Raw genomic sequence first — 27,689 nt, 5'->3', positions numbered from 1 at the left:
GATATTGGAAAAACGTTGCACCCTTTCCAGGCAAATCAAACCATGCACAAATGCAACAGGTAGTGCAAAAAGGTGCCTAATAGTGTTACAGCTACAGGGGGAGTGCCGATACGGTGCAAGGGTTGCACCAAGGTAGATTAATTTCCCCTCAACCTGCTCATAGAAACATGAAAACACCTCATCTTTAATTGAAAGACGATTCTGGAAGGGATTTCATCTCAACTGAACAGCTCATAGTCAAAGTGTTCTGACAATTAGCAAATGTTTAAGATTTCTATTGTTAGAAAGTCATGAGCATCCAGAATTGGATTATACACAATCAATATCTTGATCAAAAGTAAAATGCTCGAGGAACTCAGCGAGTCAGGTAGCAATGGAGAAAATAGATACTCAATTCAGTCTGAAGGGTTTAGACTTTAGAGATACAGTGCAGAAACAAGCCCATCAGCCCACCGGGTCCGTGATGCCCAATGATCAACCAGCACACCATCACTATCCTAGGAACAATTTACAATTTGACCAAAGTCAATTAACCTATAAACCTATACGCCTCGAGTGTGGAAGGAAACCGGAGCACCCAGAGAAAACCCACGTGGTCACAGGGAGACCGTGCAAACTATGTACAGACAGCACCCGTAGTCAGGATCCAACCCAGGTCCCTGGTGCTTTAAGGCAGCAACTACTGTTGCACCACTCTGCCTCCCCCTGGTTGTGACCAGAATCTTTGTCTATTCCCTCCACAGATCCTGCCTGACCCACAGAGTTCCTCCAGCCCTTTGTTTGACTCCAGGATTTGCAGCGTCTCGTGTCTCTACAATGATCATTTGCACTTTTGCTCAGCGGCATTCCGTCAAAGCTCTGAACTCCGTACTTACCACAATAGGGCGCATCCAGTTTTTTAATAAAAATGGAGCATAGATATATTTGAAGCATCTGAACAGCAATTCTTCAGAATGATCTGCATCAACCTTCTCTTGTTTCACACAGCACACGATATCCATACGATTACTCTGCAAATGATAAACAAGTTTAGTGCCTCAGCAAGTTGCAAACCAAGTAATGCTCAGGTAGTTCAAATATAATGGTACAGTACAGGGATAAGCCCTTCGGCCCACAATGTCTGTGCTGATCATGATGCCTGGGTAAACCAATCTCATCTGTGTGCCCAAGATCCATATCTCCATTCTCCGCATATCCATATACCCATTAGAAAGCCTCAACCACTACTATTGTATCTACATGGCAGTGCTTTCCAGGCACCACCACCCTATAAAAAAAATCCATACACGTATATTTTAAACTTTGCCTCTCTCACCTTAAAGCTATGCCCTCTAGCCTCTGGCATTCCCACCTTGGAAAATAGTTCTGACCGTATGCCCGATTTATGCCTCCCAGAATGTTATAAACTTCTATCAGTTTCCCCTCAGCCAGAGGTGTTATAGAAAAGAGATAGATCAACAGATTCAAAGCTAGAGATCAATAGCTGATCAGAGACCAGTTAGGACACCAATAGCTTGGTGGTAGAGGGCAACTTGGAGTTAGTGCTCCATTGCCAGGTTCCACGGATCTGCTCACCTCTTGTCGCTTGATATCCAGCCCGAAGAGACTTACAAAGCACGATATCTGGAGCAGGAAGTCTATGAACACAGCCATTCCGGCAAAGAGGGAGAAGGTTCGGACTGCCGGCATTGTGGACAAGGAACCTGGAAAGGGAACGTCAAAATATTTGAAAAATTTAAAGATTTTGCCCATTTATAGTGATGTTCATGCCCCATCTCAGCACCAGATTAAAGGGAGGTTGCCACGCAGGGGAACAGTGTCAGCTGCAATAAAGTTTCGAAAATCGCTAAATGCACTGGAGGGTGTCCGTACTTGTCGGGTTAGGCATAGATAGGTGGTGTTTTGGGTTAGGACCTTCTCCTCAACCCGAAACGTCACTTATCCATGTCCTCAGGTGATAGACAAAAAAAAATGCTGGAGTAACTCAGTAGGTCAGACAGCATCACTGGAGGAAAGGAATAAGGGACAGAATGTTGACTGACCTGCTGAATTACTCTGGTACTTTAGTAAACTAGCATCACCACTTCCTTGTATCTCCATTTTACAGCAATCATGCCAGTCTAATGCAAGTTGTAATATCTGCCTCCACCACTCGAGTGTATTCCAACCACTCACTGCATAAACAAGTTTGTAGTTTTTTTTGTCAACCTCTTGTGATTTTTGTGCTCCTAGTCATAGTGCGGAAATAGGCCATTGGCCCAACTTACCCATACTGACCATCATACCCCATTTACACTAGCCCCATTTGCCTGCATTTGGGCCACATCCCTATAAACTATCCCATCCATGTACTAAGAATTGTGCCTTAATGATTGTTGCTACTGTGGAGTCCAAATGTAGTCTTGAGACAGCACAAAAACAGGCCGTTAGGCCCACCAAGTCTGTGCCGACCAAAGATCACCCCGTAAACACTAGCACTATCCTACACACTAGGGGCAATTTAACCAAAGCCAATTAATCTACAAGCATGCACATAAAAACATAGAACATAGAAAAATAGGTGCAGGAGTAGGCCATTCGGCACTTCGAGCCAGCAAGGCCATTCAATATGATCATGGCTGATCATCTAAAATCAGTACCCCGTTCTATGCTTTCCCCCCCCCATATATCTTGATTCCTTTAGCCCCAAGAGCTAAATCTAACTCTCTTGAAGTCTTGAGTGCAGGAGAAAACTGGAGCACCTAAAGAAAACCCAAGCGGTCACGAGGAGAACGTACAAATTCTGTACAGACAGCACCCGAGGTCAGGATCGAACCAGAGTATCTGGCGCTAAGGCAGCAACTCTACCACTGCACTGCCCTAAAATGTTTAGCTATAGGGTGAGGGGGGGGGGGGGGGAGTTTCTGGTTGCTGATCAAGTTCCCACATTAACTTAGTTTGTATAAAGTATGCAAAAGAACAAAATCTCATGCAATTCTCCCCCTCAGGCAGCCCACATTAAATGCAAAAGCACAGCACATACCCAGAAAGAATGCCACAGTCTCAGAGAAGGACGACAGGAAGATACTTGGTGCCACCTCGCCCAGAACCCTGCCAATCTGTTGGTCAATCGACTCGTTGAGCAGCCGTTTGTCTCTCTGCAGGGAGGAGAGAAGTGTAAAAAATAAACTGTAGAGTGACCAGAGCAAAACAATGCTGGAGGAACTCAGCGGGTCAGCCAGCATCTCTGGAGTAAATGGGCAGATGTTGTTTCACGTCAGAATCCTTCTTCAGACTGTAGTGGTGAGAAAACTGGAAAAGATATGTTGGGGATGGGATAAAGCCTGGCAAATGATAGGTGGATACAGGCGAGCGGGCGATTGGCAAGATGGGTGGAGATAGAGATTCTGGGTCAGAACATCAGTGAACAGCAGGAATCAGAGGGGGGACAGTGAGAGTGTGTTAGAACTACTGGAGAGAGCAGGGAAAGAAAGGTACAGGAACAGGCCCTTTGGCCCACAATGTCAATGCTGAACATGTCAAACTATCCTCGTCTCCCAGTGCATGATTGAGGATGAAGCAGAGGAGGAAGACTTCAAAGTAGGATGCAAAGTGCTAGTAACTCAGCAGGTTAGGCAGCATCTCTGGAGAAGGGTTCCAACCCAAAACGTCAGCTCATGTTCTCCAAAGATATTGCTCGACCTGCTGAGCTACTCCAGCATCCGCAGTTCCTTGTGTCGCCATACAAAGTAGGCAGAACTTGAGAATTTGCAGTGGAGCTCAGCAAGTTGAGCAGCATTGGGGGATAGAGATTGTTGACCTTTCAGATCAAGATCTGCATCAGGACTGAATGAGAGAGGAAAGTGGTGCAAAGGAGGGGAGAAGAATCAGGGGCCAGTAGGTGGTTGATAGACCAAGGAGGAGTGAAGAATGATGGGCGGATGGAGAAGGGAAGTGAGTGTTGGGTGGAAGCAGGCAAGGAGAGAGGCAGGTGGAGCAAGGTGGGAAGAGAGAGGTGAAGGCGGAGACACAGGCTGGAGTATGACAACAAGGAACTAAGGCGACCAGTGCTGGAATCTGACAATTATGGATATCAGGAGCAATTATTGGAGAGGATAACGGCAGATGGAGCTGGATGGAGAGGGGATCTGGTGGGTGAAGTGTGTCAGTACTGTGCGGATGGAGCCAGAATGGGAAGGGAATGAGTGTCATCAGGAACAATCAAGTTAACTGCATGAAAAGCAGTGATAACGTGCATACCCTGAAGGTCTGCACAATGATGAAGATATTGTCCACACCGACTGCCAGCACCAGGAAGGGAATGACTTCAATTACGATCAGAGTGATGGGGATTCCAGCGTAACTGAAGATGCCGAGGGAACAGGCCACTGAGCTCAGGACTATCACAATGCCGGCTATTCCCAGAGAGATCTTGGAGTCCACCTGCAAAAGACACAAAAAAAATTGGCACAGGGCACAATGCTAAAATCAAGGCGGCTGATATATTATCTAGAAAATGTGAACAAGATCCCCCTCATACCCTACACCCTGTGCGGAAAAGATTGTTCCTCAGGTCCCCATTAAATCTATTTCCTCGCACCTTAACCCATGTTCTCTAGTTCTTCATTCCTTACTCCAGGAAAGATTGCATGCACCCCATGATTTTCTCTCCTGATTTTTTACACGTCTATAAGATTACCCCTTAGGCTCCTACGCTCCAAAGAATAACATCCTGTAGGAAGTAACTGCAGATGCTGGTTTACGACAAAAACCCGAGTAACTCAGCGGGACTGGCAGCATCTCCGAAGAGAAGGAATGAGTGATGTTTTGGGTCGAGACCCTTCTTCAGACTCAGGCCCACAAGTCCTGGCAACACCCTTGTAAATCTTCTCCGCACTTTTTTCCAGCTTAATGGCATCTTTCCTTTAGCAGGCTGACCAAAACTGAACACAATGTTCTAAGTGCACCATCACCGACATCTTGTGCAAATGTAAAATAATGTCCCAACTTCTATATTTAGTTCCTGGATTCAAGGCCAACATGCCAAATACTTTCTTCACACCATCTACATCTGACACTACTGTCAGAGAAATGGCATAATTTTCTTCCTTCCTCTAGTTAAAGTGGTGGGTATACCTGCTTTACCTACCAGGCAGTTCGCACAGCTCCTTATGTGTCCCAACGCAATGGAGATGTACAAGAACATGATAATATAGCTGATAAGAATAGTTTTGACGTCACTGTTACTTTCACGATTTATTTCATCTTCAATACTCCGTTCAGACGAGAATGAAATGCTCAAGTTGGAATTATTATAACTTTTCAGAAAATCCACAAATCTGGAGGAAGAAGCGAAGAGTGTTAAATTGTTCCAAGGAATCTGCATGACAGAAAACAATACAAGAATTAAACTAGTAAATGGGTTCCATTAGGCATTACTTACACTTTCTCCCAAGCCAAAACTTTGTTTAGTTTTTCAGTGTCATTGTGATAATTAATTACAGGGAATGTGATCACCAGTGCTGTTGCATTATTATAATCTTCATCTGTGGGATTTAAAGATGTCAGCATTATACAAGGAACAGGACAGAGTATTAGATTAGATTAGACTGTAGTCTGGGATTCACTGAAAATTGTTTATCTTTTGCCATGCCTTCTCTTCCTCCCACACATCTGCTAACAAATCTGCGTACAGCACAAGAACAGGCTCTTTGGCCCATAATGTCTGTGCCAAACATGATGCCAACTCTCATCTTATCCATATGTCCCCATACCCATGCTTCAATCCAAAAGTCTCTTAAATGTCACCATTTGTATTTGCCTCAACCACCAGTAGCGTTCCAGGACTCGCCATCCTGTGTAAAAAGCTTTCCCAGCACATCCCTTTAAACTTCGCCCCTTTCACCTTAAAGTTATGCACTTTAGTGATTATTTTCCCACCTTGCGGGGGGGAGAGGAGGGAAGAAAAAAAATGTTCTGATCATCTACTCAATCTATGCCTCAATTTTACATTCTTCGATAGGTCTCCCCACAACCTCTGGCATTCCAGAGAATACAATCCAAGTCTGTCCAACTCTCCTGTAGTTCATACCCTCTGACCCAGGCATCATTCTGGTAAACCACCTCTGCAACCTTTCTTAACCCTCCACATCCTTCTGGAATGAGGTGACCAGAAAGGCAGGTAATACTCCAACTGTAGAATAACCAAAGTCCAATCTACAGTGTCTCGGGCACCATCTTGAGCAGCACAGGGGCTCCACAAGGAACTGTGCTGGCTCCGTTCCTGTTTACCATCTACACAGCGGATCTCCAATGGAACACCAACAGCTGCTTTTTGCAGAAGTATTCGGATGATACAGCTGTTGTCGGCCTCATTAAAGGGGGCAATGAGGAGGAATACAGAGACATTATAAGTAACTTTGTGGAGTGGAGCGCACACAATAATCTCCATCTCAACACCAAAAAAACAAAGGAGATAGTGGTGGACTTTAGGAGGGGGAGGAGGAGGACTCAAGCAACGCCGATCACCATTAAGGGCACTGAGGTGGAGGTGGTTGCTAATCACAGGTACCTTGGGGTGCAGCTTGACAGTGAGCTGAACTGGAAGTGTCATATGGAGGCGGTGTACAGGAGGGGACAAAGCCGACTGTATTTTTTAAGGAGGCTGAGGTCTTTTAATATCTGCCAACCCCTACTGTGCAGTGTCTACCATTCAGTGGTGGCCAGTGCTCTGTTCTTTGCTGTGGCCTGTTGGGGAGATGGCGCCCGTATAGCGGATAAAAACAGATTGGACAAACTAATCAGGAAGGCCGGCTCAGTGGTCGGGGCTGAGCAACGAACGGTCCAGCAGGTGGCAGAGGCCAGAACTCTAAATAAACTAGGTTCCATAATGACAAACCCCACTCACCCACTCCATGCCCTGAAGGTGATCAAGAGCAGCATCTTCAGCCAGAGGCTGATTGCACCAATGTGCAAAACGGAGAGATACAGGAAGTCCTGTTTACCAGCTGCTATAAGACTTTTTAATGAGCATAAATAACTGCACTTTTTTAAATTAATTGTATTTTAACTTGTATTTTAACGTATTTTAACTTGTTATGTATGAAAGCGTGGTGTTATGTTTGTCTTGAAGCTGTCGTGGCAAATAATTTCCTGAAAAGGATTATTAAAGGAATATTCTATTCTATTCAATAACACTGTATCATAACTTCCTGACTCTTATACTCAATGCCCTGACCGGGAACTAGTGAGCGCTGGAATATTGCGTTGGGGGAGCAGACCCGATGGGTCTGCATTTGGTCTAATTACTATTAAACGTCATGCCATTAATTGTATTTTCCCCTTCCCCTTACCTCCCAAAGTGCAACACCTCACACTTGCTTGGATTAAAATCCATCTGCCATTTCTGTAGCTGATCTCTATCCCGCTGTTTACCTTGACAGCCTCCCTCAGTTTGTGACCCCAGATAATCTTGGTTATCAACTGGATCCAAGTTCCACAGCCATCTCCAGCTTGCAATTCCTAGTCCTGGATTAAAGTCCAACATGGATAAGTCCCAAAATGTTGCTCATCAATGTTGGGCCCAAAATGTCACAATGTTCTGCAGAGATAGTGCTTGAGCCACTGAGTTACTCCAGCATTGTCTTTCTGGATTGTCCAGTAGAGTATCTGTTGTGCCACCACCATCTCACCATTTAATCTGACCGAGCTCACATTAAATGAACATGAAATGGTGCATTAAAAGTCCAAAGGGAGCATTCCAAGTGGTATGGAGACAACTCAATGTGGCACTTCATTCAAGTTACTACCAGTGGAGATCAGCTCAAGTTTCCCACACTTAGTTAGATTGCTTTAAACAAAATAAAGCTAGTGTGACAGCATTCGCACTGCAGGCGAGATAGACAATCCACAATTCAACACATCACAGGCTTGGCAGAATTAGACTCATGGCATTTGTGGAAACAGTGAAGAATTGCTGTCTTACAGCGCCAGAGACCCGGGTTCCACCCCAACTACAGGTGCTGTCTGTATGGAGTTTGTACGCTCTCTCCGTGACCTGCGGGGTTTTCTCCGGGTGCTCCGGTTTCCTCTCACACTCCCAAGACGAACCGTTTTGTTGGTTAATTGTCTCGGTAAAATTGTCCCTAGTGTGTGTAGGATAGTGCTAGTGTACGGGGCAGTCTCAGTGGGTCGAAGAGCCCATTTCCGTGCTGTATCATTAAACTAAAAATGTTGTAGCTGTCTGGTATATAATACAATTGTAGCAAATTTTATTACACAACGTTGATATTTTGACATTTAAGTAGATTAGGAAAAAAGAATGAATTGACGAATGGGCAGACATTTTTCTGGTTACATTTGAGGAATGCTTAATCCTCAGTGACATTTCTGAAGTTACTGGTTCAATTAGACATTTAAATACTCCACCACTAGCCTTGGTCACAGAAATGGATCTGAATTTGTGAAACTGAGGAAAGCAATGGAGAAAAACATTGCTCTCCATAGACACCACCCACCTTACTGACCATTTATCCATTTGGGTATGAAGGGTCCCGATAAAAAACATTACCTATCCATTCTCGCAGATGCTGCCTGACCTGCAGTTACTCCAGCACTATTGCTGATCATTTACCCATTTCAACAATTCCGAGTCTACACAGTTTTTTTATTTTAGATTGTAGATTTAGATTATGATAGGAGATACGAGGCAAGTTTATTTTTAAATGGAGGGATACGAGTTATGTGCAGGTGGATAAGTGATGGTCTTGGCATCATGTTAGATACAGACATTGTGGGCTGAAGGGCAAGCTCTCACTCTGTACTGTTCTATGTTCCAACTCATCCAATGAGACCCTTTACTTGCAAACATAAATATGCTTTTAAAGTACTTACCATTGTAACCCCCTACAACCAACCATGGGAAAACAGGTCCACCAAATGTTCCCAAACACGGGTCATGAAGCATTGTTGTGTCATTAAGTGAAGCAGGAGCCCTGTAAAGCCAATTTTGATCGTCTCAGATGCAATATATCGATTCTAATACTATCAAGTAAAATAGCCAAACTTTGAAATTACAGTGCACCAAAACAAAAAAGTAACTTTTGCCAACTGGTTTAGCAAGAGTTCTGGAGACAAGAGACCGTAGATGTTAGAATCTTAAGCAAGATACAAGGAACTTTTCTTCCAAGATACATATTCCTTCCACAGATGTTGCCTGACCCACTGAGTTCCTCCAGCACACAGAATCCATTGCATGCACACCGCCCAGCACCTCCCCCTCCCCCCCTCCCCCACCCTACCATTATCTTGAGTTTCTGAACAAAATGAAAATTTAAGTCATTAGCGAAAGGATTGAGATCACCCCCCCCCCACCCCCCTCAGAAGGAATGTCCTGGAACTCGCTGCCTGAAAGTGCATGTTAATTGTCAAATGCACAAATGGAAATGGGATTAGTTTGGGGTGATGGTGGTGGGTACATCGAATCAGCAGTCAAAGAAAGTGGTAGAGACAGGTACAATTACAACATTTGCAAGTCACTTCGACAAGTACACGGATAGCAAAGGTTTGGAGGGAATTGAGACTAGTTTACTTAAGCAACTTTGACGGGACTAGTTTAGTTAAGCAACTTTGTTGGCATGGACAAGTTGCCAAAGACCCATTTTGTGTTGTATAGGTTATCGATTCTACAAAGCTTCTTCCCCACTTGAATCTCAAGAGGAGAAATGTACCCAGGATAGGGGAACCAGAGAATATTGGTTTAAGGTGAGGGGGGAAGAGAGGGAGACATTTTAATAGGAACCCAAGGGGCAACTTTCACTGCAGATGGTGGCGGGTATATAGAACGAGATGCCAGAGGCAGGTACAGCAACATTCAAGACACTTGGACAGGTGGATAGGAGAACGGTCTCAATACAAAATGCCACCTATCCATGTTCTCCAGAGATGCTGCCTGATCTGCTGAGTTACTCCAGCACTTTGTGTCCTTTTGTACATAGATAGGTATGGTTTAGAGGGATATGGACCAAGTGCAGGCAAATGAGACTAGCTTAGATGAGACATTTGGTTGGCATAGACAACTTAGGACGAATGGTCTGTTTCTGTGCTGTATGACCCGACTAAATAAATACTGACAGCTTGCAATTAACCAAACCAAACTTCAAGGTATCAAAGCAGATCCAGGGAACAATTAACAAGTGGCACTGTGTTTAATGCCTTGGATTTGCATTGGAAACAGCAGGAAAATAAACACCAAAATCACTTTGAAATTAGCTTCCATCTCAATGGTCACATACTTGGAGCAATAGAGGAAGTGGCTGTGGTAGTCGGCATACACAAACCAGAAGTCACCCACAGAATGATCAAGGACGGCGTGACTGTTCTGGAAGTAGTTGAGGACACTGAGGATGGTGCAGTTATTGTTATATGGAGACAGAGGTGCCAGGCAAATGTCCTGCAGCTGCACACTTTCATTCTTGTAAGAAGCTTCTAAATCCTGGATTGCATCCTGCAGGTCTAGCACCTAAAGTCAAAAGTTTCAACACGTGAGCTAATGGAATCTTGACTCCAGCAGATTGTCAACTGGAGGAGAAGCAACCAAGGACAATATTCAGTGAGACATTTCTACAATAGTTGGTATAGAAAATAACATTTGTTACACAGCCTGCTAGGTTTAGTTCATAAGTTCATAAATTCTGGGAGCAGAATTAGGGCATTCAGCCAATCAAATCTACTCTACCATTCAATCATGGCTGATCTATCTTTCCCTCTCAACCCCATTCTCCTCATAACCCCCGACATCTGTACTACTCAAATTTATTATTGTCATGTGCTACAGAGCTACATGTGCTACAAAGAAATGCTATCAAAATTAGATAATATTTCTGCATAACAAAAGTACTAATCAAGTACAGCAGGTAGAGCAAAGGGGAAGATAGAGTGCAGAATATAGAACAGAATTTCAGCATTGTAGTGCATCGGGCCAATCTCTTCAATAGGAGAGAGGTGAATAGATAGAGCAAAGGGAAAGATAAAATGCTCTTAAAATATTCCCAGATGTATGCCCAAGTCCTCAACCTTCGACAAGCCCCACCTTACACTGGGTCGCCTCTAGCTGTTGCACCCGCTTGCTAAATTTTGCAACCCAACTTTGATGCTTTGTCAGCCACCTAGTGGAACCCCACTGCAGACTCCCTTTACCAATCCTCATCTCCACCAAAACCCCAACCCCCAATTGGTTTAGTCCCGGCAACTCTTGCCACTATGCCAGGTTCATCCAAAGCAAGGCAATTTAGAAACAGGACGTACCTGGTGTAATATATCTTTGCTCAATGGTGGGCCGAAAGGCACATCCGATCCTGACGGATAAGGGGAGAACGTTGACCAGTTGGTGTGTGGGGCTGTAATAATCAGCTGCTCAGTGCGAAAGAAAGGTCCAAAGTGAGTGTCAAAATAATATTTTTCCTTGCGGGCTTGACTGGAAGGGGCAGACCAGATTTCCACGGGATCAGTGGTTATCCTCATGAACACCAAGCCTGAAGAGCAGACTGCGATGGCGATGATGGTGAAGATGATAACTGGAGCAGGGTTTCTCACACAGAAGGACCCCCACTTTGAGAATATGTCGCGCAAGAAAGCTTCAGATTTTGCACCAAGCTGTTCACAACAGGACATCTTATCTGGAGGGCAGAACAGGCGAGGTGAACAGACTGGGAAATGATCAATGTAATCAGCATTCCATCCCCTACCTCACTCCACAATGTGGTGGACATAGACCCTGCTAGTACAGGCCTTTTGGCCACAATGATCAAAGACTAATCTTCTCTGGCTGCATGTAATCTGCATCCCTTCATATCCATGTGCCTATCTAAAACGCCAAGGGCCACAGTGATATCTGCTTCCACTACCACCCCTCGCAGCACATTCCAGGAACCTACTACTCTCTGGATAAAAAACCTTTCCCCACACAACTCCTTTAAACTTCTCCTTGCACCTTATAACTTAAAGCCACGTCCTCCAGTATTGGACATTTCCATCCTGGGAAAGAGGCTCTGACTGTCTACACTATCTATGCCTCAATCTTATACACTTCTCAAGTCTCCCTCAACTTTAGATGTTCCAGGCATCCAAGTTGCCAACATCCTCTTATACCCAACACTCCCTGATCAGGCAGCATTCCAGTGATCTCCTGCACCCTCGTCAAAGCTTCCTCATTCTTCCTGTAATGGGGTGACCAGAACTGCACAATATTCCAAATGCTGCCTAACCAAAGTCTTAGAGCTGCAATAGGACTTCTTACTCAAGCCCTAATCCCTGAAGGCAACACACTAAATGCCATTCATCACCTTATCCACAGACATTGCCACTATGGACTTGGAGCCCAAGGTCCCTCTGAAAACCTATGCTGTTAAAGCCAACACCTTTACATTTGCCCTCCCAAAGTTAAACACCTCAATAAAAAGCTATTAATATAATCAAAATTATTACTTCAAGTAACTTTAGCCACAGATTTTATTTCACAATTCAGATTGCTAAGAAAAAAGTGAACCTACCAAGATCATGATTGACGCTGACGGAATGGCTCGTGCTGGCATCCATAATCGGTGCATATTCAGAAACTACACGCTGCTTCCTGAAGCAGAATGAAGAGATTCAGAACAAGCAGACACAGAAAGAGATACTTTATATACGTTGCAGCCAGCTCTCAGGTCTGCGGCTTGTGTTACTTTAAATGGCTGCACATAGATTCAAACAGTTTGAACAAGGATGTCTGTATTAGCAACCAATAAATTACCATGTCTGTGCACTCTATTACATGGGAGCCCACAAACATCCATTGCAGGCCAATAGAACAGGCCCTTCCTCAATCTCTATGCAGACAGAAGACAGTGAGGTCAGGAAGAGGGGTGAGGGTGGGATCAGTTATGCCCCTGTCCCACTTAGGAAACCTGAACGGAAACCTCTGGAGACTTTGTGCCCCACCCAAGGTTTCCGTGCGGTTCCCGGAGGTTTTTGTGAGTCTCCCTATCTGCTTCCACTACCTGCAACCTCCGGAAACCGCACGGAAACCTTGGGTGGGGCCCAAAGTCTCCAGAGGTTTCCGTTCAGGTTTCCTAAGTGGGACAGGGGCATTAGTAACATTTATAGTAAAAATGTATGGAATTCCCTGCCACAGAGGGCAGTGGAGGCCAAATCACTGGATGGATTTAAGAGAGTTAGATAGAGCTCTAGGGGCTAGTGGAGTCAAGGGATATGGGGAGAAGGCAGGCACGGGTTATTGATAGGGGACGATCAGCCATGATCACAATAAATGGCAGTGCTGGCTCGAAGGGCTGAATGGCCTCCTCCTGCACCTAGTTTCTATGTCTATCTATGTAACATGGAAAGTTAGATATGGTAGTAGACATAAGGAACTGAAGATGCTGGTTGATAAGAGACAAAGTGTTAGAGATACAGTAACTAGGCAGCATTTCAGACTCAAGTCGGAACAGTCTCAACCCAAAACGTCACTTCTCCAGAGATGTTGCCAGATGCACCGAGTTGTTACAGCACTTAGTCTTTTTAAATTAGTTAGTAACTGGGTAATTGATACCACTGATGGCAGTAAAGCCAGACTTGGCATTGACCCCAAGATTCGCTTCTATATTTCTTAAGTTGCCATTCAACCCATCGTGTCAATGCTGGCTTCAATCATTCCCATTCCCCCACATTTCCCTGCAACATTCCCCACTTTCACACAACCATCACCCCCCACCCACCTACACAAGGAAAGATTTAGTGCTCAGTTAACCAACCAGCAGGATTTGATTATGCAAGAAGAAACCCACACAGTCAGCGAGAACACCACACAGCACCCAAGCTCAGAGTTGAATGCAGATCTCTGGAATGTAGCTGTTTGAAACATTTTCCATGTCTTCTCTAATGGCTTCCACAATGGAAGCACCTTTTTGTCTATAAAGAGATGTCTTGTTTAGCTCGGATGCAAAATAGACATACATTTTCCAGCTTGAAGATAATTACCTGCAAAACCACACACCAATGACTGCTCCCCCAAAGGAGAGCAGAAAGAACAGATAGAAGATCCACATTATGACTGCCATAGCGTCCAAACCAAAGATGGTCCATGGTATAGGTGGTGGTGGCAGCACTGGCTTTGGGCCACAAACAAGGGTGCAATCCTGACAGCTGCACGGTAGTGAGCCATCTTCTAACGACTCATTGCAGCCTTTGGTTTTGTTGTTCATGGGGATCATTGCACCAACAGGAAGATCTAGGAAAAGAGTCATATAATCATACAGCGTGGAAACAGGTCCAACTTGCCCATGCCGACCAACATGCCTCATCTACAGTACACTTGCCTGCATTTGGCTCGTATCCCTCTAAACATGGTCCTATCCATGTACCTGTCCAAATGATTCTTAAACATTGCACTGTTTCACCCCTTCTGTAGGTATGTTGCAAAGCCTACCTGAAGCGTCGTTGAAGATCTGCTGCTGAGGCTGTGCGCGATTTTGGCGCCGTTTAGAGGGGGCGGGTTTAAAACGCGATTTTCTCTAAGCTGTTCCAATCGAAAATGTTCAGCCTAGTTAATTATTAACGAAAAATCGCTGGAAGACCCCGTCGCAAAAGCTATTATTAGGTTTAAAGGCCTTGAATAATAGTTATAGTAGTTTAAAAATCAATCTTTAAACCCGCGACCGTCATCAACCGCAGGGTCTCATAAAGAAAATAGCAGAAGGTATGCTGTATATTTTTACATTCAAAAGGGCTTCTAAAGATCCTTTTATACAAAATTTAATATTGCGAGTAGCTCAATTTGGGCCCATTATATCGCGCAGTATTTTTCTGGGCATTTGAGGCACAAATCTACCGCAATGTGAACGTTCTAAACCAGCGCGTTCCACAGAGACCCACTGGAAAGCTGATTTAAATGGGCATTTATTTACAGCAATTGAACACTGAATTCCTTCCATTTGGCCTATAAATTAATGTAAATGAGATTTAAAAATCATGTTTTATTGTGAATTATTTGTGAATATTATTTGGACATTTAGGCTATTTAAAAATGTTAATCATTTATTAAGAAATAGATAGATGTTTAGATCTAGTAATTGAAGTCTGAAATTAGCTACAATTAGGTAACTAACTAATTATATGCTTTAATTTCAGGTCATCCAAGTAAGATTATTTTATATTTGTTTCAGAATGCTTCAATCTATGATAACTGAAAATTTCATTCAGTTCTCTTAATTTTTAAGAAAGTTATGGGCTTTTGACTGTTCACGATCACAACTTTTTTGTTATGTCCATAGAAAATCAATAGGGAACAAGATGCTCATTTCCGAGTATGAAAATGGCCATAACTTTTTAAATACTTGAGATATGAAAGTGAATTAGATGTCAAATTAAACTTATTTTTATGCTTTATCTGATGGGATAAATTACAGACTTGATTTTTAAAATCTCAAAATTTTGTAACATTGCTACCTTCTGCACGTTATGGGACTGCACCTGGTATATCCCACGTATAATGTGATTTGACTGGATAGTAAAGCTTTCCATTATATCTCAGTGCACGTAACAACATTTAGAGCAGCTCCTCGATCGAAGGTCAAGGTAGTGGGAGCACAAACGTTTTTTCGTTGCATCTCTACCCAAGATGATAAACCAACACCATTGGGATATAGATTTTTAATTGAATTAGTTTTCTGGGAGAACAGATTTTTCTTATATTGAATTTTAACCAATACATTGTATGCAAATCCTCAAGCTTGGTGGATTTTAATGTTTCAGAGGTTTAGCGCATAATAGTGCAGAAAGTGCTCAGGACAGGGCAGCATCTTTGGAGAATCCCGATTAAGGCAGGATTCCACTTCTGTGCACCATATTCTCGTAGGAAACAGGGCTGCGGACAGTTTCCACCCAGCAGAAGATGCCTGCGGCGGGCAGCAAACCTATCCCTCAGGTCTCCCAACAGCTTGTTTGTATATACAGGTTGTACACAAGTTGGGCATTTGTAGCCTGGAAACAACCTGTAATTAGAGATCTAGTGCGGAGGTAGACCCTTCAGCCCACACTGACCAGCGATCACCCCATACACTATCCTAGCACTATCCTACATACTAGGGACAATTTACAATTTTAGCGAAGCCAATCAACCTACAAACCTGCACGTCTTTTGAGTGTGGGAGAAAACCCGAGCAGCCGGAGAAAATTCACATGGTCACATCGAGAACGTACAAACTCTGTACAGTCGGCACTCGTAGTCAGGATCGAACCCGGGTGCCTGGCACAGTACAGTAGTAACTCGACTGCTGTGCCATAGTTTCAGCTTAATAAAATCTTTAATAGAAACTCAGACCCAAGGTACAGCTCCCCACAGGTCCTACCCAACCAGCTGAATATTTGAAGCTGCAATTTCTCTTTCGAGTGCCAGAATGCAGATATGGCATACAAGGCAGTTGTTTTATTATTCATCTTATTTGTCTTCATGATGAACCAGTGCAGCCCATTTAGTGAAGTTGTTCCCAATGCTGTTGGAGGAGGAGTTTTAGGAACTAGACAAAATGAAGGAACAGCTGTACTGCCAAGTCAGGTTGGAGTTCTCAAGAGGAACTTTAGGTGATTGTGCTCCAACCCTGACATTCAATCAAGGAGCTGCTCTCAAAGTATAGGCATATTATTGTGTACAGCGAAGAGCAATCTAGTCAAATCGTATTGTGCACAAGTACAATTAAGCCATACAAATGAACAGGTAGCGCAAGGAGAAATAAATACTAGAGTACAGAATGTAGCATTGAAGCATTGCAGTTACAGAAAAAAAAAATCTATCGTCTGCAATAAAAGAGGTTTGATGAATTGCTGCATAGCTTTTAAATTACAACACAATTGAGAAAAATATCAACCTTATGCTCTAGCCTCAAACAGAACAGACAAACAATAATACAATCCTGGGCCTCTGCTTAGACAATACATTTCACTATCTTATCTATTCAAGATTTGTTCTTGAAACCTTTCTCCTCCTCACATGGGAGTCTGCTGAAATATATTATTTTCCCTCATGGCAGCTTTCCAACTACTGAAATAACTCCCAATTTAGATGTTGATCTCAAGCAGAACGTGCAGTCAGTTTTGAGAAAGATAAAATATTAACTTAGTCAATACTCAAGCACCACATCATTTAACAACTTATTATTCTTTCGTTGCACCAAAAGATGACCTATCAAGATACTCAATTTGATCACGAGTTTAAATTAAAATAATTTTTTAGTTTAGAGATACACCATTGAAATAGGCCCTTCGGCCCGCCGAGTCCACGCCGACCAGTGATCCCCACACACTAACACTATCCTACACACACTAGGGACAATTTACAATTATACCAAGCCAATTAACAAACAAACGTGTACGTCTTTGGAGTGTGGGAAGAAACTGGAGATCCCAGAGAAAACCAACGCAGTCACGAGGAGAAAGCATAAACTCCGTACATGTAACACTCGTAGTCAGGGCCGTACCAGAGTCTCTGGCGTTGTAAGGCAGCAACTCGAACGCTGCGCCACTGGGCCACCCTAAATGATACTCATGATCAAGTGCAAGGATTTTGCTCAGCAAACATCACACCCGATGTTAACTCAAACTCAAAGCCTCAATGGGACATTCAGAGCAATTAATACTTGACATTTTTCTTGACAGGAGATACAACATTTACCACTACTCTTATCGCTAGGCAAATACTTGACATTTTTCTCCTGCTCATTATAATTTAACATAGAAACATAGAAAATAGGTGCACTAGTAGGCCATTCGAGCCAGCACCGCCATTCAATATGATCATGGGTGATCATCCAAAATCAGTACCCCATTCCCACTTTCTCCTCATATCCCTTGATTCCATTAGCCTAAAAGAGCTAAATCTTGTAGGTCATCTTGAAAACATCCAGTGAATTGACCTCAACTGCTTTCTGTGGCAGAGAATTCCACAGATTCACAACTCTCTGGGCAAAAAAGTTTGTCCTCATCTCAGTCCGAAATGGCTTACCCCTTATTCTTGAACATCAAAGCAATGGGTAACTATTCAATTGCAGAGTGGTTTCTGTAATTTTTCATCCAGGAAGGACACTGTTGCATTGAACAAATACCACACTGACAAGCTATAATAAAGTCAGTGTTCAAATAACATCTTTGTACAAAGTCAAAATAGTGGAATAAATTAAGCTTACCGCCAAAAATAGGAATAATGTTGAAGGGAGTCTGGGCATTCTGTGTGGTACTCATGTACTGAATCCAGTTGGTAGCATTGCAGTCCTTTGCATCTTTTCCACAAAGTAACCCCAGAGCTTTTTCATTACTTGAGGGAGACTGAACATCTTTGCAGGCATTGTACATGGCTGAATGAAGAAATAACCATCAGCATCATCAGTACCAGCTAGTCTCAAGATAAAATATGGAGTTGACAAGTTATTCATTATCCATAAAGCAACTTAGATTCTTTGGCAAGTGGATTTGTGTTGCTGGCTTTACACCCACAGAGTGTGGTTTACAGAGCACTACATTTATATATTCTGTTGCGCTGCTGCAAGTAAGAATTTAATCGTTCTGTTTGGGACATATGACAATAAAACACTCTTGACTCTTGAAGTGGGATGAAGTGGGATGAAGTTGGGCAATAGATTTCACAGCCAAGAACTCCAAAGTGCAAAATCCCTAACGTGGCAATGATCTGATCTGACAAAGATGCTACAGACCCACTATTGCTGCAACTGCAAGGCTTGTAACAGTATTTAGTTTAGAAATGTGTTTAAACACATTAGTATAAATTGCAGACATGATCAAATGAATATCCTGGTGTCATTCTACCTTGGCGATGTGGTATGAGAGTAATGGAGCAATCCTCTGGGAAAGGGCACACACACAGGGTGGAAATGTCCAAGACTCAAGGGCATAGCTATAAGGTGAAAGGAGCAGTTTAAAGGAGATGTGAATGGCAAGTTTTAAAACAGTGTTGGATGCCTGGAATGTACTTCCAGAGATGGTGGTGGTGACAGCTATGATAGCAGTGTTTAAGAGGGTTTTAGATGAGGCATATAGATATGCAGGTAACAGATAACGTGCAGGCAGAAGAGTTTATTTAACTTGGCATCATGTTTGGCACAAACAATGTGGGCTGAAGGGCCTGTTCTTGTGCTATGTGGAACTAGTTACTGACAAAGAAGGTTACTGAAGATAATGCTCATCTTCTTGACCATCCTGGTGCCGTTCCTTCTCCAGCAAATGACAAATGTTGCATTAAAAGAAGTCTCACCATTTGCAAAGCTTGATCCAATGTAGTATTCCACTTCTGTGATGCTGGTTTGATTCTGAATGTACGGTTCAAACTTGGTGGCATTGACAAACAAGCTCTGAACGGGACTGCAAGTCAGTTCACAGTAAAAGGTCATGAAGTTATGAAAACAAGATGGGCACCTGCAAGATAAGTGTCAAGGACAGGTGAGCGTCAGGCTTTAAAGAAAACAAGTGCTCAGAATGCCAGAGTTCTTTTCCCAAAACATTCAGTACAGCAATACTCAATTTGTTGAGCAATTGTCAGACAATACAAAAGCTATCACCTTCCAATCTGTCTGGTATGCAGTTGTATGAACCAATGTATCTTAAACCCCATCACTTTCCTTAGTTTAGAGCCTCAATGCTCTTCCTAACAAAACTGGTTGTTTTTATACTGCCTGAACCCCTCCCCAGTTTTATATCTTTATTAAGGCAATTTGTTTTGGACTATGAGCATGTGCAGAAATGCATTTTGACATTTTTATTTTTTCCCCCCAAAAGCTGGCTCCAAAAGAAATATACTCCAAAAGCACTAGGAGCAGAATTAGGCCATTCGATCCACCATTCAATCATGGCTGATCTATCTTTCCCTCTCAACCCCATTCTGCTTCCTTCTCCCCATAACTCGTGACACCCATACTAATGAAGAATTACTTATCTCTTGGACTACCAAAGAAACTTTAAAAGCATCTCAATGTTTCACATTTGAGGAACAAAGGATTAGTCAACGCAACCTGTGCTCTTCAATCCTTTCACTAAGCAGGCATATTACCATGGCTGCACATCATTCTCAAGTGCAGAATGATGAAGATCAGGATACAGACCACACATGTCCATCAAACCCAATGGTTAATTATGCATTTGCACTGTGGTTTCTGTAATTTTCATTCATCCAGTATGTACATGACTGCACTGAAAAATTATTATGCTGACAAGCGATCTGAAGAAGGATCTCGACCCAAAACGTCACCTATTCCTTTTCTCCAGACATGCTGTCTAACCCGCTGTTATGAGCTTTGTGTCTATCTTCAGTTTAAACCAGCATCTACAGTGTCTTCATACACATTACTATTTATAAAGCAGACCAGCAACCAAGGTGACCTGTAGGCAGGTACAAGGAAGGGTCTGGGTGAGACAGATCCTCATTAACTGTCTGGTAGGATGGACAATGACAGGAGATACAACATTTACCACTACTCTTATCGCTAGGCAAAGACAAATAAGTTTTGTTTGGTTTAGAGCTACAGAGCGGAAACAGGCCCTTCCTCCCACCAAGTCCTCACCGACCAGCAATCCCCGCACATTAACACTATCCCACACACACTAGGGACAATTTTCGATTATACCAAGCCAACGAACCTACAAACCTGCAAGTCCTTGAGTGTAAGAGGAAACGGAACATCTCGGAGAAAACCCATGCGGTCACGGGGAAAACGTATACACTCCGTAGTCGGGATGGAACCCGTGTCTCTGGCGCGGCAAGTGCTGTAAGTCAGCAACTCTACCGTTGCACCACCGCGCCCATTGTCCGGTTAAAATAAATTTGGAATTACCAAAGCTACAGAATATTTACCGGAGATACTGCAAGCTTCGGTGCACCAGAGGGAGGAATGGCCTCCGGAGAATATAGAACTTAGGTTGGATTATAGCTTTAAAGAACATAACATGGGTACCTGGACAGGAACTGAAGTGGCAGCTGTATATTGTCTTTAAGTGTTTGTAGCTGTTGAACATCACAGCAGAGATCGACATCCCCATACAGAAAATTTGGGCACAATTCCTGCAAGGCACAAAAACATCCAAATGAATATATACACAAATATCTAGAATCTGACAACAGGCAAGGCTAATCAAACTAGTTTTAGCTTTGAAGTACCAGGAAGTTGCATATTAAATATTTTCTTCCAGATTTAGAAAAATGGCAATCAAATTTTAGATAAAAATTGCTTGAATTAAAATTTTTGCTGCTATTAGTATTGGTTTATTATTGCCACATGTATGGAGATCAGTGAAAAGCCTGGTCATCTTTCAAAATAGGATTACAAATGAAATGCAGGACGGTCATATACAGGGACTTTATTTTGAAAAAGCATATTTGGGCAGCAGAGACAGGGCTGCTATCAGAATGCCAGTGACCTAGGTTCAGTCCAGATCTTCAGTGTTGCCCATGTGCAGTTTGCATGTTCTCCCTGTGACCACTTTGTTTCATTGCTGGCTGGGTGGAGTTTGCACCTTTTCCGTGACTGCTGTGGGTTTCCTCCAGATGCCCGAGTTTCATAGAAACATAGAAAATAGGTGCAAGAGGCGGCCATTCAGCCCTTCGAGCCAGCACCGCCATTCAATATGATCATGGCTGATCGTCCCCAATCAATAACCCGTGCCTGCCTTCTCCCCATATCCCTCGATTCCACTAGCCCCTAGAGCTCTATCTAACTCTCTCTTAAATCCATCCAGTGATTTGGCCTCCACTGCCCTCTGTGGCAGGGAATTCCATAAATTCACAACTCTCTGGGTGGAAAAGTTTTTTCTAACCTCAGTCTTAAATGGCCTCCCCTTTATTCGAAGACTGTGGCCCCTGGTTCTGGACTCACCCAAGATTGGGAACATTTTTCCTGCATCTAGCTTGTCCGGTCCTTTTATAATTTTATATGTTTCTATAAGATCCCCCTCATCCTCCTAAACTCCAGTGAATACAAGCCTAGTATTTTCAAATTTTCCTCATATGACAGTCCCGCCATCCCAGGGATCAATCTTGTGAACCTACGCTGCATTGCCTCAATCACAAGGATGTCCTTCCTCAAATTAGGAGACCAGTTTCCTTCCACATCCCAAAGACGTGTGGATTTGTAATTTAACTGGCCACTGTAAATCACCCCTAGTTTGTAGGAAGTGGATGATAAAGTAGGATACCAGCTATTGTGAAATGTTGTTTGATGGTCGGCATGGATTTAGTGGGATGAAGGGCCTTTTTTATTTTCATGCTTCATCTAAATTAAACAGAGCTGCCATTCACACCAACCTCTAAAGTATTTCAATAATTATTAGATATTAATGGATGGTTCTTTTAGCTGAAACATTGCAGAGCCCGACACAGTGTTTGGTCTGGAAATATCGTCAGGGCAGATTCAGTGTTAATATCAGGGTTTAAGCATCAAGCCAACCACTTACTTGAATGAGTTCATGTCCTTCTTTGGGCAATGGTTTGGGCAGGCCCTCATATTTGCAGTTGTATTTCTTCTGTGTAGCTTTATCTGTCCCACATTCTCCATACCAAATGCATGTTGTATTTTCTGCAAATACCTGGAGAGTCAAGAGTGTTTAATTGTCATGTTCTTGCTTGCTCAAGCTCACAACAAATATGTAATAATACAATAAATTAATAACAGTTATACCAGCTGAGCAAGAGTGCAACATACGGGGTATGTTTGCAACTGCAGATAATCATAACTGAGTTTAGTGATTTTAAAATCCAGTTGAAGTGCAGTTTTCTCAGCATTTACACATTAAACTGCCCTTCGAGGACAATGGCAAATCTTAATTTTCCACAGTATACTTCCTTCATGGGGTCAGGCCACAAGCATTCACTTCTCATGGGGAAGATGTGTTAATGTGGAAGTTGTCACCACGGAGGGTTTCAGGTGAACAGGTGCAGGCAGGGGGGGGGGGGGTTGGGACCCAAGGAGAGAAGTGATGGCAAGAGGAATGGACACTGCAAAGAGGGCAGCTAACATACAGCTGGCACCTACAACTACCCATTGGTGAAAGAGCCCTGCGTTCTCCTAAAAGGTACCAGGCCAAGGAAGAAATGTAAACACCAACCAATCTAATGTAGGATGCAATTATAGCATGTACTGAAACTACAATGAAAAATAACTGATGGAAGAACTCAGATTAGGCAACATCTGTGCAGGGAATACAACAGATGACATTTCAGGTGTGGACCCTTGCTTCAAGACTGGTGGAGAGGGGAGAGCCAGCAAGTGATAGGTGGGATCCAGTCCATGACAAATCAAGAGCAGGAGAAAGCATGGAGATGACAACAAAATAAACTGCAGATGCCGACACCTTGAGCAAAACAAAATGCCTGGAGGAAAGATGACAAAGTGTTGGAGTAACTCAGTGGGTCAGGCAGCATCTCTGGAAAACGTGGATGGTGACATTATGGATCGAGCCCTTGCAATCCTAAACATCACCTATCCATGTCCTTCAGAGATGCTGCCTGACCTGCTGAATTACTCCAGCACTCCAATATACAATCAACTCCTACAGGTCTGCAATAATTGAAACTTTTACAGCCACAATATTGAGCTAATAAGCATCTTCCTACAAATGCATCACTCATTCCACAAATGATAACAAGCAGTATCTAGATAATTGTTGAAAGGTCCTTATCCTCTTTGTAGACATTTTATAAACAGCAGCAAGCCAATCAAAACTGGACTGGGAGGGATCATCAGCCATAAGTGTAATGGGAATACAAATGTTATCTTGTGATTGGTGAGCAGAAGGCAAGGGTGGGCCTTAAAATGTCTGATTACTGATCATCTAAAATAAATCAGCAGATTCTTCACCAATGTTCTCTCCCTTTTATTCACCAAAAGGCACCATTTTGTAAATGACAGATCATTTGAACAATTGTATAAATCACCGAGAAACAGGGTGGACAAACTCAAATAGCCAGTTTCCTGCGTAGAAATTGGCTTAGTCAAAGGTAAAAAGGACAAGTTAGTATCGTTAGAGATGTGCATGCCAATTTTTTTTTTTAAGTGGTGGTGTCCTGCAACCCATTTTCACTGGTGGCTGCTTAGTGGTGTTTAAGAGGCTTTTTTTATAGGCACCTGAAGGTGAGGGATCCTCGAGGGTTTTGGATCATGTTCAAGCAGACAAGATCAATTGAACTTGGTATCATGCTTGGCACAATCAACATTCCTGTGCTGTTCTATGTTCTAATAAAAATCAGTGAGTGCAGACAACATTTATTGAAGCTGTATACAGTCTCCAAATATTAATAGCAATGCTGGTCATGGTAAAAATAAGGAGGTAATACATGGGAACTTCAATCCACAGACAGGACAAACCCTATTAGTATGAACAGGGAGATGTACAAGTTGTAGAAACAAAGAACTGCAGATACTTGTTAATGCATAAAAGGACACAACTTTACCTGCTCGGGCACTTTGCGTCCTTTTGCATATCCTAGATGTACACGTACCAAACTTGATGTACATTTCAAATCAGCAAACAGGGCATTACATTTACAATAAATAGTAAATGCTGAAAAATATCCAGGCCAGGCAACATCCCTGGGAGAGGAACAGTTCGTGGTTCAGGTTCAAGATCCTTCAGAGTTCATTTCCGCAAATCGATAAATCACGTGAATTTATTTCCCGTGTCTGCAGTCTTACCATTTAATCTAAACCAAGGAGTTTGAATAAAGCACTAGTTTTACAGCATGGAAGCAAGACGTCCAGCCCATCTTGTTTATGCCAAGCGAGATGTCCAACCAACTAGACCCAATGCTCGTGTTTGGCCCAGATCCCTCCAAACATTCTGTGTACCTGTCCAAATGACTTCCAAACTATTGTATCCTCCTCTACAGCTTCCACTGGCAACTCATTCCATTTACCCATCACCCTTGAAAATGTTGTCCCTCGGTTCTCTTTCAAGTCTTCCTCCCTCTCACCTTAAACTACAGGACAAGGTAGATTTGGAATTCAGGACAGGTATGGCAGTGGACAGGCAACAGCTAGCTATCGAAGTAACAGCTTGTAATACATCCTTTTAGGCCCTACACCAACATGATCCATCCATAGACTTTAATGTATGCTGTAATCCAAGGAAAAGGCATAAATGTAGTAAGAAATGCAAACAGGAGCCCTATTGTTGCTTGGACAAGAACAGAATTAGCAATGCAGACAGGCAAGTTAATAGACCACGCAAAAAGATGCAAATACTGGAATCTGGAGCAACAAAACAACAGTGCTGGAGAAACTCAGCAGGTCAGGCAGCATCTGAGGGAATGGACAGATGTTTCAGGTCCAGACCTATCAATCTGAAGATCCTGACCCAAAATGTCAGGTGTCATTGCCTCCACAGATGCTGCCTGACCCTACAAGTTCCTCCAACCTTTTATCTTTTACTCAATAAATGGACCACAGTAGATAAACAGCTGCTGCCTAACAAATACCTAACAGAAGCAAATCAAACACCAATTCTTAGAATTAAATATTTTCAGTGTTAAAAAAATAGCAGCAGAAAGCTGAAAAACAGATCTTAAAAAATCACAAGAACCCAACTGTCTCACACAGAGGTATGGGATGAGCTGTCAGAGGGGGTGGTTGAAACAGGTACTATAATAACAATTAAAATATACTGGAACAGGTACGTCGATAGGAAAGGTTTAGAGGGATATGTGGCAAGCATAAATGGGGCATGTTGGTCAGCATGGGCAATTTGGGACGTGGGGTCAGTTTATGTGCTGTACGAGTCCAGGCCACAACCACATTCAAGTCAACAAGGCAAGAGCCAACTTTCTTTTAATAAATTGGCAGCACGGCAGGACTAGATTCAAAGGACACCACAACAAAGGACACCATTCAACAGAGTCAAAGCATGAGTACTTAATTGTCATATGCATCAGAAACAGAATAATTAATTCCTTACTTGCTACAGCATTACAGGCACATTAACATAAATTAATATACAATTATTAATAATGCAATAAATTATTAGTAACACTATTCATTCAAGCCATGTCTCAGAAGGGTGGTGACTAATTGGATAGCTCTTAATAGAAGCATCTGGGAATAAATTAGAACTATTTTACAAGATTGTGTGACTCATGTAGAACATAAAAAGGTTGAACAGCACACCAGTCATTTCAGGCCAAATGCACAAGCCATTTTGCTGACTTGCACTTGTATTGTTTGCACACACAATCTCGTTCCAGACAACTGTGTATGCAACAAATTGCATTAGATTAAGATTTATTATTTGTCACATATACCAAGATAGTGAAATGCTTTTTTTTGCATGCTATCCAATCAGACCAGATAATGTTATACATTAAAGCCAAATTCAATTAGTATATGCAACAAAGGGAAAGAATGTAGAATGTTTTATTGTCATGTCCCAAAACAGAACAAATAAATTCTTGCAGCAGCACAGTAGTTTAGTTTATTGTCACAAGCACCAAGTTGCAGTGCACAATAGTTAGAGTTCAGTATGTAAAAAACAAAAATAATAATAGTGTAGACAGCTGTGCACACAACAAATTGCATTAGGTTTATTATTCAGCACATGTGGCAATATAGTGAAATACCTTGTGTAGGAAGGGACTGCAGATGCTGGTTTACACCAAAGGCAGACACAAAAAAAACTTGAGTAACTCAGTGGGTCAGGCAGCAAAAGAATAGGTGACATTTCAGGTCAAGAACCTCCAGACTGAATTGTACCCTATTCATTTTCCTCAGAAATGCTGCCTGACCCAGAGTTATCCAGTTCTTTTGTGTCTATCTTTAGTGAAATGTTTTGCATATAGTGAAACGTTTTGTACAACAGCTGCATAGGCAAAGTCAAATTATATTGCAAAAAGATGTTATGAAGTGAGGGCAACCCTCCCATTCCCTCCATTAGCTGTTCAAAAAGGAACTGCAGATGCTGGAAGATCGAAGGTACACAAAATTGCTGGGGAAACTCAGCGGGTGCAGCAGCATCTATGGAGCGAAGGAAATAGGCGACGTTTCGGGCCGAAACCCTTCATTAGCTGTTGCATTGGGCAATGTTCCTACTTAGGACAAGATGGTCACAAGTAAAGTAGTCTTTGGTCACAAGCAAAGATCCTATATATAGGATCTTTGGTCACAAGGTTTCGGCCGGGGCCGCGCAGGCGCAGTAAGCAGAGTTGCTCGGGCACGGTGACAGATGAACTGGCCACGTGGGGGGCACCGGCCAATCCACCGCCGGTGGGGGCGTGGCTGACGTCATGCTGCCTAAAGACCCCTCGCACCTGAAGTAAGAGTTCCTGAAACCCTCCCTCCCTCCCCATCCATGGAGAGTCCCAACGGTCTCTCGCCCGCTGCATGGCGCCCGCCGACGCCACAAGGCGTCCGGTCAGTAAGGGGGAATACTCTCCTCCTCAGCCTCCACATCCAACATTTTGCCCGGCTCGACGCTCCAGAGGCTAGACGGCCGTTGCGGGGGCCGCTCGATTCTAAACACTCACCAAGCGCTCGGGAAGATTCAGCGTCGTCGCCAGCAGTAGAAGCAAGGGCGCGACGATAACACTCATGGCCGTCGCCGTCAAACCCGGTTTGTATGACTAACTGTACGCGCGGCTTCACACAGGATTTTATAACCGATCCCGCCCAGAGGGCGGGGCGACAGCGGCTCCT

The 27,689-nt window shown here is 43.1% G+C and overlaps 1 protein-coding gene across 1 annotated transcript; it reads right to left on the bottom strand.

Annotated features, from left to right (window-relative positions):
• Positions 1–834: 834 nt before the first annotated feature.
• On the bottom strand, positions 835–27,689 carry LOC116972148 (NPC intracellular cholesterol transporter 1-like). The gene is made up of 16 exons (XM_033019532.1): positions 27,521–27,689; positions 22,465–22,596; positions 20,970–21,076; positions 19,277–19,437; positions 18,195–18,362; positions 13,996–14,245; positions 12,528–12,607; positions 11,284–11,654; positions 10,272–10,498; positions 8,872–8,972; positions 5,423–5,525; positions 5,129–5,318; positions 4,240–4,422; positions 3,023–3,137; positions 1,576–1,703; positions 835–1,010 (listed from the first exon to the last, which is right to left on the bottom strand). The coding sequence occupies exons 1-16, from the start codon at positions 27,584–27,586 to the stop codon at positions 837–839; spliced, it is 2,556 nt and encodes an 851-aa protein (XP_032875423.1). The 5' UTR covers positions 27,587–27,689; the 3' UTR covers positions 835–836.

Source organism: Amblyraja radiata, chromosome 4 (assembly GCF_010909765.2).
Source record: "Amblyraja radiata isolate CabotCenter1 chromosome 4, sAmbRad1.1.pri, whole genome shotgun sequence".
Lineage (NCBI taxonomy): Eukaryota > Metazoa > Chordata > Chondrichthyes > Rajiformes > Rajidae > Amblyraja > Amblyraja radiata.
This window is presented reverse-complemented; position numbering and strand designations above follow the sequence as displayed.